This window comes from Borostomias antarcticus (assembly GCF_949987555.1).
Source record: "Borostomias antarcticus genome assembly, chromosome: 17".
In the NCBI taxonomy this organism is placed as follows: Eukaryota; Metazoa; Chordata; class Actinopteri; order Stomiiformes; family Stomiidae; genus Borostomias; species Borostomias antarcticus.
The window spans coordinates 19,898,336-19,911,644 of record NC_140250.1 but is presented as its reverse complement, the minus strand read 5'-3'; the positions used below and the strand labels follow the sequence as shown (position 1 = coordinate 19,911,644).

The window sequence follows — 13,309 nt, the reverse complement described above, 5'->3', positions numbered from 1 at the left end:
TGACTATCAACCCTCCCCAACACACATGACTATCAACTCTCCCCAACACACATGACTATCAACCCTCCCCAACACACATGACTGTCAACCCTCCCCAACACACATGACTATCAACCCTCCCCAACACACGACTATCAACCCACCCCAACACACATGACTATCAACCCTCCCCAACACACATGACTATCAACCCTCCCAACACACATGACTATCAACCCTTCCAAAAACACGATATTGAACGTTGTTGGGAGAGAGGACGGCTCAACGTATTGAACTCCTATGCTACCGTGATGAAAAATGCTACCGTAGCGCGAATTGATGGCAAAGAGCATTATTTGATAAAGGATTTATCAATGGATTTATCAATACACTCTGCACACACACTGAACACACACTCACAACACCCCACTCTGTTTTTTGTATTTGGTATTTGCAGTGTTTTTTGTACTGCTTTGCACTGTCCTGTCCTGTCCTGTCCTGTCCTGTCCTGTCCTGTCCTGTCCTGCACCCTGTCCTGTCCTGTCCTGTCCTGTCCTGTCCTGCACCCTGTCCTGTCCTGTCCTGTCCTGTCCTGTCCTGTCCTGTCCTGTCCTGTCCTGTCCTGTCCTGTCCTGTCCTGTGTCATCTACAACAGCATTTGCCTTTACCCTAGTCAAATTCCTAGTATGTGTGAACCATGTATAAAGCGATCTTGAATCTTCAATCTTACCCGCTTTTAATTTTTTTAAAACATGAATAATGTTGTATGACGATAAGAAAAACAGCATTATGCGGCAGAACAACAATGGGAGAATGAGAAACTGATAAGCTGATAAGATACTGGAAAGACAAGTGATTACAAGAATTCCAATGCACCTATAGCCGCACTTGTTACACATGGCAAATAAACTTTCTATTTTCTATTATTTTCTATTCTATTCTAACTATAAACCCTCCCCAACACACTCATGTCTATCAACCCCCCAACACACACGACTGAGGCATGTCAGTCTCTGTCTACGCAGATCAGCACTGACACTCCATCCCCAGAAATACACCTTCGACACACCTGAGAACAGGTTTCCAGCGTTTACCTGTCCTTTCTTTCAAATATCTAGAGCATAAGTGAATAACTCAATACAATTAACTGAATGTTGATACTGTACTGAGGCTAAGTAAGAAAAAAACCTGTCCTCTCGCACTCTAAATCTGTTCAGAATCTATTCAGCTACTGTAGACATTTTATAAGTGTGTCATAGTTGTTCAGCCCTGCCCTTGACCTGGTTCTCCTCAGATCAAACCCCCAATATACAATAGTATCTAATCACCAGTCAAGGCCTTGCGTTGCAATCACTTCAGGGTCAGACGGTTTGTCACGCGTGACCCTGGTACTCTTCATGTTACACTCTACACATCATCTTCCATTCACTACACTCTTCATGTTACTCTCTACACATCATCTTCCATTCACTACACTCTTCATGTTACACTCTACACATCATCTTCCATTCACTTTCACCCCCAGTCACAGGAATACCAAGAGCCCAAAGACACACACTGCAAGAAAGGTGTCAAGTTCATACATGATTGTTGATAAAACACTTCTATCAGGCTGATGAAAGATACCATTACACAACCTGGACAGACAGACTGTGATAAGACACCAGCATGTCCTGTACAGTACAGATGCTTCCTCACACACCCAGTACCAGTACACACCCAGTACCAGTACACACCCAGTACCAGTACACACCCCAGTACCAGTACACACCCAGTACCAGTACACACCCCAGTACCAGTACACACCCAGTACCAGCACACACCCCAGTACCAGTACCAGTACACACCCAGTACCAGTACACACCCAGTACCAGTACCAGTACACACCCAGTACCAGTACCAGTACACACCCAGTACCATCACACACCCCAGTACCAGTACACACCCAGTACCAGTACCAGCACACACCCAGTACCAGTACACACCCAGTACCAGTACACACCCCAGTACCAGTACACACCCCAGTACCAGTACCAGTACACACCCCAGTACCAGCACACACCCAGTACCAGCACACACCCAGTACCAGTACACACCCAGTACCAGTACACACCCAGTACCAGTACCAGTACACACCCAGTACCAGCACACACCCAGTACCAGTACACACCCAGTACCAGTACACTACACCCAGTACCAGTACACACCCCAGTACCAGTACCAGTACACACCCAGTACCAGTACACACCCCAGTACCAGCACACACCCAGTACCAGTACACACCCAGTACCAGTACACACCCCAGTACCAGCACACACCCAGTACCAGTACACACCCAGTACCAGTACACACCCCAGTACCAGTACACACCCAGTACCAGTACCAGTACACACCCCAGTACCAGCACACACCCAGTACCATCACACACCCAGTACCAGTACACACCCAGTACACACCCAGTACCAGTACACACCCAGTACCAGTACCAGTACACACCCAGTACCAGTACACTACACCCAGTACCAGTACACACCCAGTACCAGCACACACCCAGTACCAGTACCAGTACACACCCAGTACCAGTACCAGTACACACCCAGTACCAGTACCAGCACACACCCAGTACCAGTACACACCCCAGTACCAGTACCAGTACACACCCAGTACCAGTACCAGCACACACCCAGTACCAGTACACACCCAGTACCAGTACACACCCCAGTACCAGCACACACCCAGTACCAGTACCAGTACACACCCAGTACCAGTACCAGTACACACCCAGTACCAGTACACACCCTAGTACCAGCACACACCCAGTACCAGTACACACCCCAGTACCAGTACACACCCAGTACCAGTACACACCCCAGTACCAGTACCAGTACACACCCAGTACCAGCACACACCCAGTACCAGTACACACCCCAGTACCAGTACACACCCAGTACCAGTACACACCCCAGTACCAGTACACACCCAGTACCAGTACCGGTACACACCCAGTACCAGCACACACCCAGTACCAGTACACACCCAGTACCAATACACACCCAGTACCAATACACACCCAGTACCAGTACCAGTACACACCCCAGTACCAGCACACACCCAGTACCAGCACACACCCCAGTACCAGTACACACCCCAGTACCAGTACACACCCAGTACCAGCACACACCCCAGTACCAGTACACACCCAGTACCAGTACCAGTACACACCCAGTACCAGTACACACCCCAGTACCAGTACACACCCAGTACCAGTACACACCCAGTACCAGTACACAACCAGTACCAGTACCAGTACACACCCAGTACCAGCACACACCCAGTACCAGTACACAACCAGTACCAGTACCAGTACACACCCAGTACCAGCACACACCCAGTACCAGTACACACCAGTACCAGTACACACCCAGTACCAGTACACACCCAGTACCAGCACACACCCCAGTACCAGTACCAGTACACACCCAGTACCAGTACACACCCAGTACCAGTACCACAATGTTCTAGAAAAAAACACTGAACCAGAGCATTTATATCCTTTCATGCCCAGTTGTCAGTGCTACTGCAAACCTTCACTAGCCTGATAAACCAGACAGAAATAGGGTCTGGTTTACCAGGACATACACCCTCAGTACCCTCTCTGGTTTACCAGGACATACACCCTCAGTACCCTCTCTGGTTTACCAGGACATACACCCTCAGTACCCTCTCTGCTCACCTTCGAAAGCAAACTTGTAGAGTTCCCCGGCCAGGTCGTTCACCATGCCCCCGCCCCCGCTGGTGGCCCTCAGACAGGCCAGCTTGTCGATGAAGTCCGTCACGACCTCGTTGATGGCGTTGGAGTATGCGGACACGTGCTTGGGCTTCAGCATCCGCGGGTTCAGGATGCTCCGGATTCGCTGCCACTGGGCGCCCATCCTGAGGTCCGACAGAACCGGACCAGGAGCATCGGGAGGGAGAGGTGGAGCAGACACACCGTAGCTAAACGTTCGCTTTTTTGATTTTCCATTATATTTAAGCAGTTAACATAATCGTTAAGAGTTGCTTGTGTGTGTGTGTGTGTGTGTGTGTGTGTGTGTGTGTGTGTGTGTGTGTGTGTGTGTGTGTGTGTGTGTGTGCAGTTGCAAGCAGTGAAAGATAAAAGAAAAGTACAGAACAGATAGGACCAAGCAGTAGAACAGGGTTAGGGAAGATGTAGCAGACAGGAGACTGTCACTGAGGTGACCATAATTATGTGAATGGATTAAAATCATTAAAAGGTGTGTTGGTATCATTGACATTTTGATGACAAGAATATATCTTCTTCATTTTGATAATGGTTCTATTTCTATACAGCATGGTGGTAATGGTAAGAATGATTCTATATAGCATATATTTTAACACCATTAGCTTCTGATTCTAACCCAGATTATTTCTCATTAATGTTTCAGAGTATTGTGTTGCCTCTGGGTATGAAATGCGCTATACAAATAAAGCTTTGATTGATTGATTGATTGATTGATTGATTGATTGATTGATTGATTGATTGATTGATTGATTGATTGATTGATTGATTGAGAGTAATATTAGTTCCAGACCACCATACAGTGAAGTACAGCTTAGCTCTGTCTGGTTTGGCCCAGTAGTAGTTTGGACTAGTTCAGCTCAGTGAGGACCACAGTGTGATTAAGTACCACAGTGTGTTGTGTGTTCACTCACTCAGTGAGGGGTCCGTAGGCCTGGTTCCGGAGCTCCCTGTAGCCCCTCCAGTGGGGCATGTCAGTGCGGATGGGATGCCGGCCCTCCTGTCTCAACACCTGCTCTATAAACTCAGCACTGGCCACGTTCACGATGACCAGCGGGCCGTACTTTGACATCCACAGCGGCCCGTAGATCTTGGTGTGTTCAATCTGGGGGTAGAGATCGGTGTGGTAAATATAGCTTAGTAAACTGTGTGGTTTTATGATGAGTACAGGACTGTTCATGGCATATGGAAGTGGAAGGGATACATAAGGAATAGCCTAGTTTAATAATCCAGATTGACCTCAAATGATTTTCAATCATGTATCTCGAATCGAAAATGCACTCAGTCTTGTGTCAGAATCAATCTACATTTTTTAGACAAGAAAACCAAAAGAATAGTGTCCAGTGGTCACGATGCTACATTAGGGACCGTTCCAAATTTATGGGAGGGGGTCACTGGAGGAAAACAGGGGAGGGTCATGTTTTTTTTTACATTTTAGTCCGAGGAAGGGTTGGGCCTACTGTTTTTTAATTTTAGTCCAGGGGAGGGGACGTACAAATTTGAAGCGATCAATATAAATAGTGCCTTTAGGAATTCAGCCAGGTGTTTTGTATGAACCTGTGTATCGTTTCTCTTTGGCTGCCCTATCAGTCGATCTGATCAGTGCGCGCTCTGCTGGTATAGAGATGGTATAGCTCTGCTGGTATAGCTCTGCTGGTATAGCTCTGCTGGTATAGCTCTGCTGGTATAGCTCTGCTGGTATAGCTCTGCTGGTATAGAGATGGTATAGCTCTGCTGGTATAGAGATGGTATAGCTCTGCTGGTATAGAGATGGTATAGCTCTGCTGGTATAGAGATGGTATAGCTCTGCTGGTATAGAGATGGTATAGCTCTGCTGGTATAGAGATGGTATAGCTCTGCTGGTATAGAGATGGTATAGCTCTGCTGGTATAGAGGTAGCCTAGAGCAGCTATGCGGAACAGTGTGGATGAGAGGTTGTTTTCTTCTTATTTCGAGTAACACCATAGTTGACTATTAACTACTTGGTGGGGGAGTGTTAATCTTTTTTTAAATCACGTCATAAATCATACATTTATAAGGGTCCCTTAGTTGAATAATGTTGATCATGTTGAGATTACACATGCTCAGACTACACATAATTGTATGTTCAACTATTGGGAGATTGGGCGTGTTGTGAGAGTAGACATGCCATATTTAACAAGCTAATAAACATGTAATATACACGAGAATTACTCTACACGGCGCTTGTAACATCCAAAGCATTACATTGTGCGCCTTCAGAACTAATGGGTCCTTCGAGGACAGTTGTGGTGCGCCATGGGTTACTTACTTGCATTTGGTGTGTTGTCTGGAAATACCCTTTCCCGAAAAGCCAGTATAAGGACGTCATGAAGCTTGGTCCGTCTAAGTCGTCCATAGTTTTCTGTTTATTGCTGCTGCCCTGTCCCTGGACCGCGGTGGTGGATGCGCGTCGTTCTCCAACATAGTTCAACGTCGTTGTCAACCTTTTAATTTCATGCTTTTCTTTGCTGCAGGCGCGCAATCCAATTAACAACGATTTTCCAAACATGTCAGCGTATAAATGATCCTCACTGCTGCAAAATGTGTACGTTAATGATTGTGTAAGCCTTGTTGCAATCCTCTGATGCGTGTTATAGGCTAGCTTGCTCTTCGTAACCTAGTTTGTTTATAGCCTAGCCTGAACGCTAGTGAACTTGGGTACATCGGTACGCATATCCTCCTGAGAGCCATCTGAAACCCTCCAAAGTCCAAGTACAATCGGTGACGAAATAGGTGTAGCTACAGCTCCTACTTGCGGTAGTGTTTGCACTGTTTGATTTTGACCTATTCCCTAGGTATAAGTGACAAGCGCAACTATAATAGTGGTATAATAGGCTACTACTAACCCTACTATTACACACTACCACTGTTAACTAGCCTACTATACTGTAAACGAATGTTGATCATGTTTATTAGAGTAACAACCCATAACTACACCCCATACAGACCTAATTTAGTCCATCACCACAAAATTGCCATAACATCAAGTCTTGCCACACATTTAACATTGAGAATTAAAATCTTTATTTATCAACTAATATGAAGATGCATTTGCAAATAATTAAGCAGATCATGTGCTGAATCCATCATTTACCCAAAGGCTAAACACTACTTCTCAATATTCCATCCTCTGAAATGTAAGACTTTTTCTCCTCTTCTTCACCAGGATATAGCCTGAGATATGACGTAAGGCCGTGTCCATAAGATTATATTAAGCATATATTAAGCAAATATCTATAGGACTTCTGAGAAAATATGTAAAATAAAAATAATTACAAGTCAGATTCAAGTATTGCAGGTTTAAAGCTACGAATCCAGGATATTACATAACATACACTACTGAGGAAAATCTTAGATGTATAACTCTAGGAGTCATTCCAGTATGCTAGTATGCTAGTTCTCTGAGTCATTCCAGTATGCTAGTTCTCTCAAAGATTCCCCTTGATATGTTGCAAGAGTGCACTAAAGGTACCCTTTTTAAAGGTACACTGATAATTCCTAATGTAGCCTAATAATCACAAGACTGCCTAGTGTGTTCGTAGAGGCAGTAAGGCACAAAAAACAACTCCTAATCATAAATAAACTAATCTAACACTGATGTTTTAAGGCTGAAGAACTCTTCCAAAGGGGAAAAGTGTAGAGAATCCACACAGACAGTCATGTGTCTCCTCCATAGTTCATAAACGTACCTCCACTGTTCCAAGTCAGTAGTATACATCTGTTTACAATATACAACTATGACCACTCCACTAAACCACTATGAAAGTCACCCAATTATATTTTAGAATGCAATAGCCTTCAGCCACTGAGTCTGTCAAAAGGCACATAGAGACTCCCGATGGACCTGTAACGGACACATTTCACTGAGACGCTGGGGGGAGGGGGGAGCTGTTTCCAGGGGTGTGGATGAAGTCTTGGATGGCAGGAGGGATGAAGTCTTAGATGGAAGGAGGGATGAAGTCTTAGATGGCAGGAGGTGGGCAGATGAATGTGTGGCTCCCGTCTTCCAGTGCTGCCCCGCGTGGCCATGTGCTGCAGGCCGATGTCGGGACAAGAGATACGATGGCGGCCACGCCCGACACGCCCGTCTACGGGAAGCTCAGTCGTCGTCGCTCTCACTGCCGGACTCGCTCAGCTGGAGGTCGTTCTCTGCAAATGGAAGATGGGAAAATGACACTGTTTGCTGGGAGTGACGGATGGGACACTAAAACACTCCGTGACACAGGACACAGAAATTACAGAGGGAGGGATAGGGCTGATAAATACACAATAGGCATACACCGAGATGTCATTATCTGTATCTGTTCAATCAACATAATTATCTGTATTTGTATTCGGATAGAAGGGTGTGGTTTATACCGGAAGTTGTGTTAAATCGTTTTAATTAACTTAATATTCATTGGCAATTAAATGTTTGAGCATTCAAAGCATCACATTTAATATTGGCATATAATCAGTTCTGAAATAAGGCGTAAATTCGGATAGAAAAAAAAAATCTGTTTCCAAAGCATTACCGTATCTGTACTCGGGCACACTCTTAATACACATACTGGAGTGATAGGATTACATTCTGGACATTTTATTACATTCAAATAGAGCAGGCATTCCCAAACTGTGAGGCGGGCCTCCCCTGGGGGGCCCCAAAGAAATTCAGGGGAGGCGCGGAGGGATGGTTAGAAAAAAAAGAAGGAAAAACATGTTTTTTATTTTAGAATTGTTTTTATGAGTTAAACGGGATTTTAAAGGTCTTTTTTTTTTTTTTAAATGGACAAATTTGGGTCACTGTTTTCAGAGGGGAGGCCCACATTGATGGAGTTTGGGAACCCATGAAATAGAGCAACCAGCAGTGAGCAGGAGGAGAGAGAACTTACTGAGTGTGTTCATCAGGTGTCCTCCCCCTTCCTCTGGCCTAGTGAGGGAGGAGGTGGGGGCGGCGGGGGTGGGGGCGGTGGTGGTGAGGATTGGCATGCCCTGGTGGGGTGGTGGCCCGGAGGGGGCGGGGGCTCCTGGGGGGGAGGTCGCTGACCGTGCCGCCCCCTCGTCCTCAGAGTCACTGCTGCTGGAGCTGTCCCCGCTGCTGGACGAGGAGGAGCTGTGGGAGTCGGAGGAACTGTCGCCACTGCTCATCTGATCCATGACCCGCGCCTCCGCCATCAGCTCTGGATGTGCACATGAACACACTCAATGGTAAATGGACTGCATTTATATAGCGCTTTTATCCAAAGAGGGCATCCTAATTACAATGGCCCCTAATTCAGCCATTCACACACACATTCACACACCAATGGCTGCCATGCAAGGTGCCAGCCTGCTCATTGGAAGCAATTTGGGGTTCAGTGTCTTTCCCCAAGGACACTTCTACATGTGGACAGGAGGAGCCGGGATTCAAACTGCCGACCCTACGATCATTAGACAACCTGCATTACCTCCTGAGCCCCAGCCGCCCCAGACCAGCCCTTTAATGCATGCGTGTCCACACACACACACACACAGACACACACACAGACACACACACACAGACACACAGACACACGCACGCACGCACGCACACACACACACACACACACACACACACACACACAATTCTAAAGAAGCTGGCAAGTTACCTCTCTCGATGTCATCCATGGGGGAGGCAGCGGGGGACATCTTGTCTTTGGGAGGGGAGCTCTTGGAGCCGCCAGGGGCCTTGCTGCTGCTGCTGCTACCGCTGCTGGTCTTCATCTGCTGGGTCAGCCGGCTGGTCTGCTGCTCCAGACGAGACTGGATCCTGCTGCTTCCCTCAGCTCTGTTCAACATGGTTTAGTCTAGTATTAGTAGTAGTAGTTTATTTAGTAGTGTGCTTCTGTGTGTGTGTGTGTGTGTGTGTGTGTGTGTGTGTGTGTGTGTGTGTGTGTGTGTGTGTGTGTGTGGCGGGGGGAGGGGGGCATTGCACTGTTACAGCATTAAAAGACAACAAAGTAACACAATCCAGACTGGATAGCTTATTTGTCTTATCTACAAGATAAGGGCACCATGTACAATGATTTTGAGAAGCATTGTTGTAGGGTGCTTCTTTCCACAACTTCCGGCTGATGACGTTTGGGAACCTATGTGCCGGGGTTGAGCCCTGGCCCAATTTAACCCGTGATATAGCTAGACTATAGCCAAACGGCTGGCTAGCTAGCTAGCTTCTTATCTTAAGCTAGCCAGCTATTCTAGCTATTCTATGAATGTCTGTTTGGCTGGAGACCTATAACTAGCTACTAGCACTAGCAAATGTTAGCTGGCTGTGTTTGCTTTGTTCCCCATTTCAGTATCAGCAACAAGGCTACTTGTACACACTACCTAACGATAATATTCTCTCACGATCGTCCTCGGATGAACTCTCCCTCCAGCAGCATTTCCTCCATGCATGCACCAGTACTTTCCAAAACAGCCCAATGTTTCCAATGTATAAGTGCCTTGTGTCTGATGACTGAATACAACTAGCTTGGCTATCATTCTAAAGAAAACCTATAGCTACCTTTCCAAATTAGCTTGGCTTAAAAGAAAACACATTAGGTTTCTATCCTTAGATGTACCCTTTAATTAACTCTGCAGAGAGGCAAGGAGAAAGGACATGAGGAGCTAGGGAGAGACTTCCAAGATTCAGTCAGAAGCAGTAGCTAGCTAATTGTAATATATAACTATCAGCATATCAGTTCTTTTTCAAGATAATAACCAAGGCTCCTGTATATGATCCGAGTGGGAGTCCATCTCATGGGTGTCGTTGGAAGCGCCTTTCTGAGGTTCCCAGCTGTGCCATGCAGCAGTTTTCTATAGAACAGAACCTACTGGCAGACACTTCCGAGTTTGGTAACCTTTCAACCCACCTGGTCTTCTTGACTGCGATGTTGCTGTTGAGCTTCTCCAGACGGTATTCTCCCGTGTCATGGTTCACAATGAGAATACACTCCTTCATGTAGGGCCTCTTAGATCCTTTGAACACCGTCACAGGGGCAGTTGATCCCTGAGAAATGAGGAAAAGGCGGCACTAAATCAATCAAATCTGATCCTTATCAAGTAATTTAACTCCATGCATTGCTGATTCTTACCTCCAGATTGGGGAGCGTGATAGTAACCTGCTCCCCTTTGCCCACCTCCAGATCCCCCTCGCATGCTGTGTCTATGGAGGCTGGTTTGAAGTCATCTGTGTCAACAGAGATCTGACAGTTTAGAGATGCTGCAGTTCCCCTGTTCACCACCAGAGAGTGACACAACGCAACTGTCTGTGACCAAAGCAAGACGCCAGGTGGCAAGACTATTAGCATTACTAGCACTACTAGCACTACTAGCACTACTAGCATTACTAGCACTACTAGCACTACTAGCACTACTAGCACTACTAGCTAGCAGAGGAAAGCGTATCTCCAGTGATAGCGAATACAAAGTGACACAAACCTGCTGTAAAAAAGCCAACCCTAACCCTAAACACTGCAATTCTTAATGCTAGGAGCTTGACAACAGTAAACAATACGAATCTAGACACGTTATAGCTAGCTTAGCATGAGTAGCTAGCCGGCTAGCTTGTGTTAGCTTCCAGGCTAACCAGCTGTTTACAGGATAGGTAACTAGCTGACCCAGTTCAGATCCACTCACATCGCACCGTGTGGTATGCGCTTTTAGGCTGTTTCTCAAAGGTTTCTCCTAATTTCAAAACATGTTCCTGGTTGTCAAAGTTTGAATACGCCGTGCCATTCATTCTAGCTGTTGTAAAGTTTCTATCTGAGCAGATGCTAGCTTGCTGCTAGCTGTCCACATGAAACTTTCTACTGATGGCCACTGAGCAACGCCCACTGGGCCCGTTTCTGGGTTGTGATTGGCCAGCAAGCTCTGTGTCTGGTGTCTGATTCGCTCAAAATCCTGTCAATCAAACGTGAAGTTGGAGGCCCCAGAAGATCCACTGAGAGTTTGCAATCTGACTGCCACTTGATATAATGAACAGGCCAGGGGGATAATCAGTTATGATCACGTTAAACCATCAATCCATGGGGTAGTCCAGACTCTTTTGATAATTCCCAACCACTTTAACTCAAATTCCTTGTAAAAGCCTACCTGGCAAAATAATTCTGATTCTGTAGCTTATTACTTTCTATTATTTTCTATACTTTCTATTCCAAGATGTGCTGTTTGAAACTGTGGAATTAAAGTAATGGACATTTTGTTGAGATAGGGAGGCTTTGGTATGTGGGTATATATGACGTTTGTGTGTGTGTGTGAGAGAGAGAGAGACAGAGACAGAGACAGAGACAGAGACAGAGACAGAGACAGACAGACACACACACACACACACACACACACACACACACACAAACAAACAATGGAAACCCTTTGGGATACCAGTTGCTAGGAGTTGCTCTGGCACTGTGGGAGATTCATTTTACTGGCCGTCTCTAGGTAACAATTCTCAAATTCACAATATGGTAGTCTACCAGTGGCTCTTAATGAGTCATGCCCCCCTCACTCCCCAACCACCCCCATCTCACCTCCTGCAGTAAGAGAGCCAGAGTGAGTAGCAGCAGACATAGGTCACTCCCTGTAACAGGATATGAGCGCTATTATTCAGCTGTATGTCTGATCAGGTTTCAACTATAACATTTAAAGCATGATTCTAATAGGAGTGTAGCAGGGTGGTGTGATTGTCTGAAGGGGATTTTTTAAATATATTTTTTATGGAAATGTAGGCTACTACTATAGAATATAGGCCTATATCTAAGCGATTGCCACAGCCAATGTTCATAGCATGATATTTACCATTGCACACCAGCAGAGGGCAGTAGAGATTGCTCATGGCTCCTGTGTGTGATTTTATTAATAAGACTATTGATAAGTCTGGTTTTCCATGTGTTTATCCTTTGTAACACACTCGCCAGTAGATGGCAGCATAGTGACCTAATATTGATATGCAGATTCTGATGTTTTGCATTTTATTGTTTACAGCGGTAGGGTTTCCAAAAATTGCACCATGATCTGAACTAGAAGCTCAGGTGATGCTTATGTGTCGTTGTGGTGTTGGCAGGGCCGCTCTCACTACTCGTTCATTGAGAAGCTCTCTCACCCCATGACAAGGAAGGTTACCTACAGCAGGAGCAGCCACGGTGCCTTTCCTGGGCAAGGGCTTTTTATTCACTGGTTTGAAAATTTGTTGGCAAAATTATATTATACAGGATTAAAGTTCCGCAGATATGGTACTTTCATGCCGAGGTGGTTCTATAATGTTATCGTAATTCATTAACCCTGTAGAAGCAGATAAACGAAGAATAGTGGAGTTTACCCACAATCCCTTGCGCACAAATTTAGAATATTTAACTTCAACCGGAGATGCAGACAAATTGTATGATATTTGTGTTCAAATGTTATTGAATGTGACCCCTGGTGTTAAGATTATGATGAATAGGCCTACTTAAATTGATATTTTTGGTAACTTTGTAACAAAAAAATCACCGTTGTGTTTTTTCTCTTTCTTTGCTTTGCTAGGATTGGACTTTCTAT

General features: G+C 45.7%; 2 protein-coding genes across 2 annotated transcripts in view; both read right to left on the bottom strand.

Moving 5' to 3' along the window:
• The window catches only part of cyp27a3 (cytochrome P450 family 27 subfamily A member 3), a 15,672-nt gene extending 9,240 nt beyond the window's left edge, over positions 1-6,432 (bottom strand). Inside the window, exons 1-3 of the mRNA XM_084451892.1 lie at positions 6,069-6,432; positions 4,693-4,883; positions 3,713-3,912 (exon numbers count right to left, since the gene is read on the bottom strand). Of these exons, the coding sequence (XP_084308018.1) occupies positions 3,713-3,912; positions 4,693-4,883; positions 6,069-6,308 (631 nt within the window). The 5' untranslated portion in view covers positions 6,309-6,432. The remainder of the gene's footprint in view (positions 1-3,712; positions 3,913-4,692; positions 4,884-6,068) is intronic.
• Positions 6,433-6,927: 495 nt separating this feature from the next.
• Positions 6,928-11,536, bottom strand: eaf2 (ELL associated factor 2). The gene is made up of 6 exons (XM_084451673.1): positions 11,417-11,536; positions 10,873-10,967; positions 10,651-10,787; positions 9,406-9,584; positions 8,671-8,958; positions 6,928-7,948 (listed from the first exon to the last, which is right to left on the bottom strand). The coding sequence occupies exons 1-6, from the start codon at positions 11,517-11,519 to the stop codon at positions 7,899-7,901; spliced, it is 852 nt and encodes a 283-aa protein (XP_084307799.1). The 5' UTR covers positions 11,520-11,536; the 3' UTR covers positions 6,928-7,898.
• Positions 11,537-13,309: the final 1,773 nt, after the last annotated feature.

Bases quoted from the DNA above. Each gene is read 5' to 3' on its own strand.
- eaf2 (XM_084451673.1), bottom strand. From the start codon at position 11,519: ATGAATGGCACGGCGTATTCAAACTTTGACAACCAGGAACATGTTTTG. The intron at 10,968-11,416 runs GTGAGTGGATCT...CTGTTGACACAG, and splicing joins CGCATACCACACGGTGCGAT to ATGACTTCAAACCAGCCTCC. The intron at 7,949-8,670 runs GTAAGTTCTCTC...TTCCATTTGCAG, and splicing joins ACACCTGATGAACACACTCA to AGAACGACCTCCAGCTGAGC.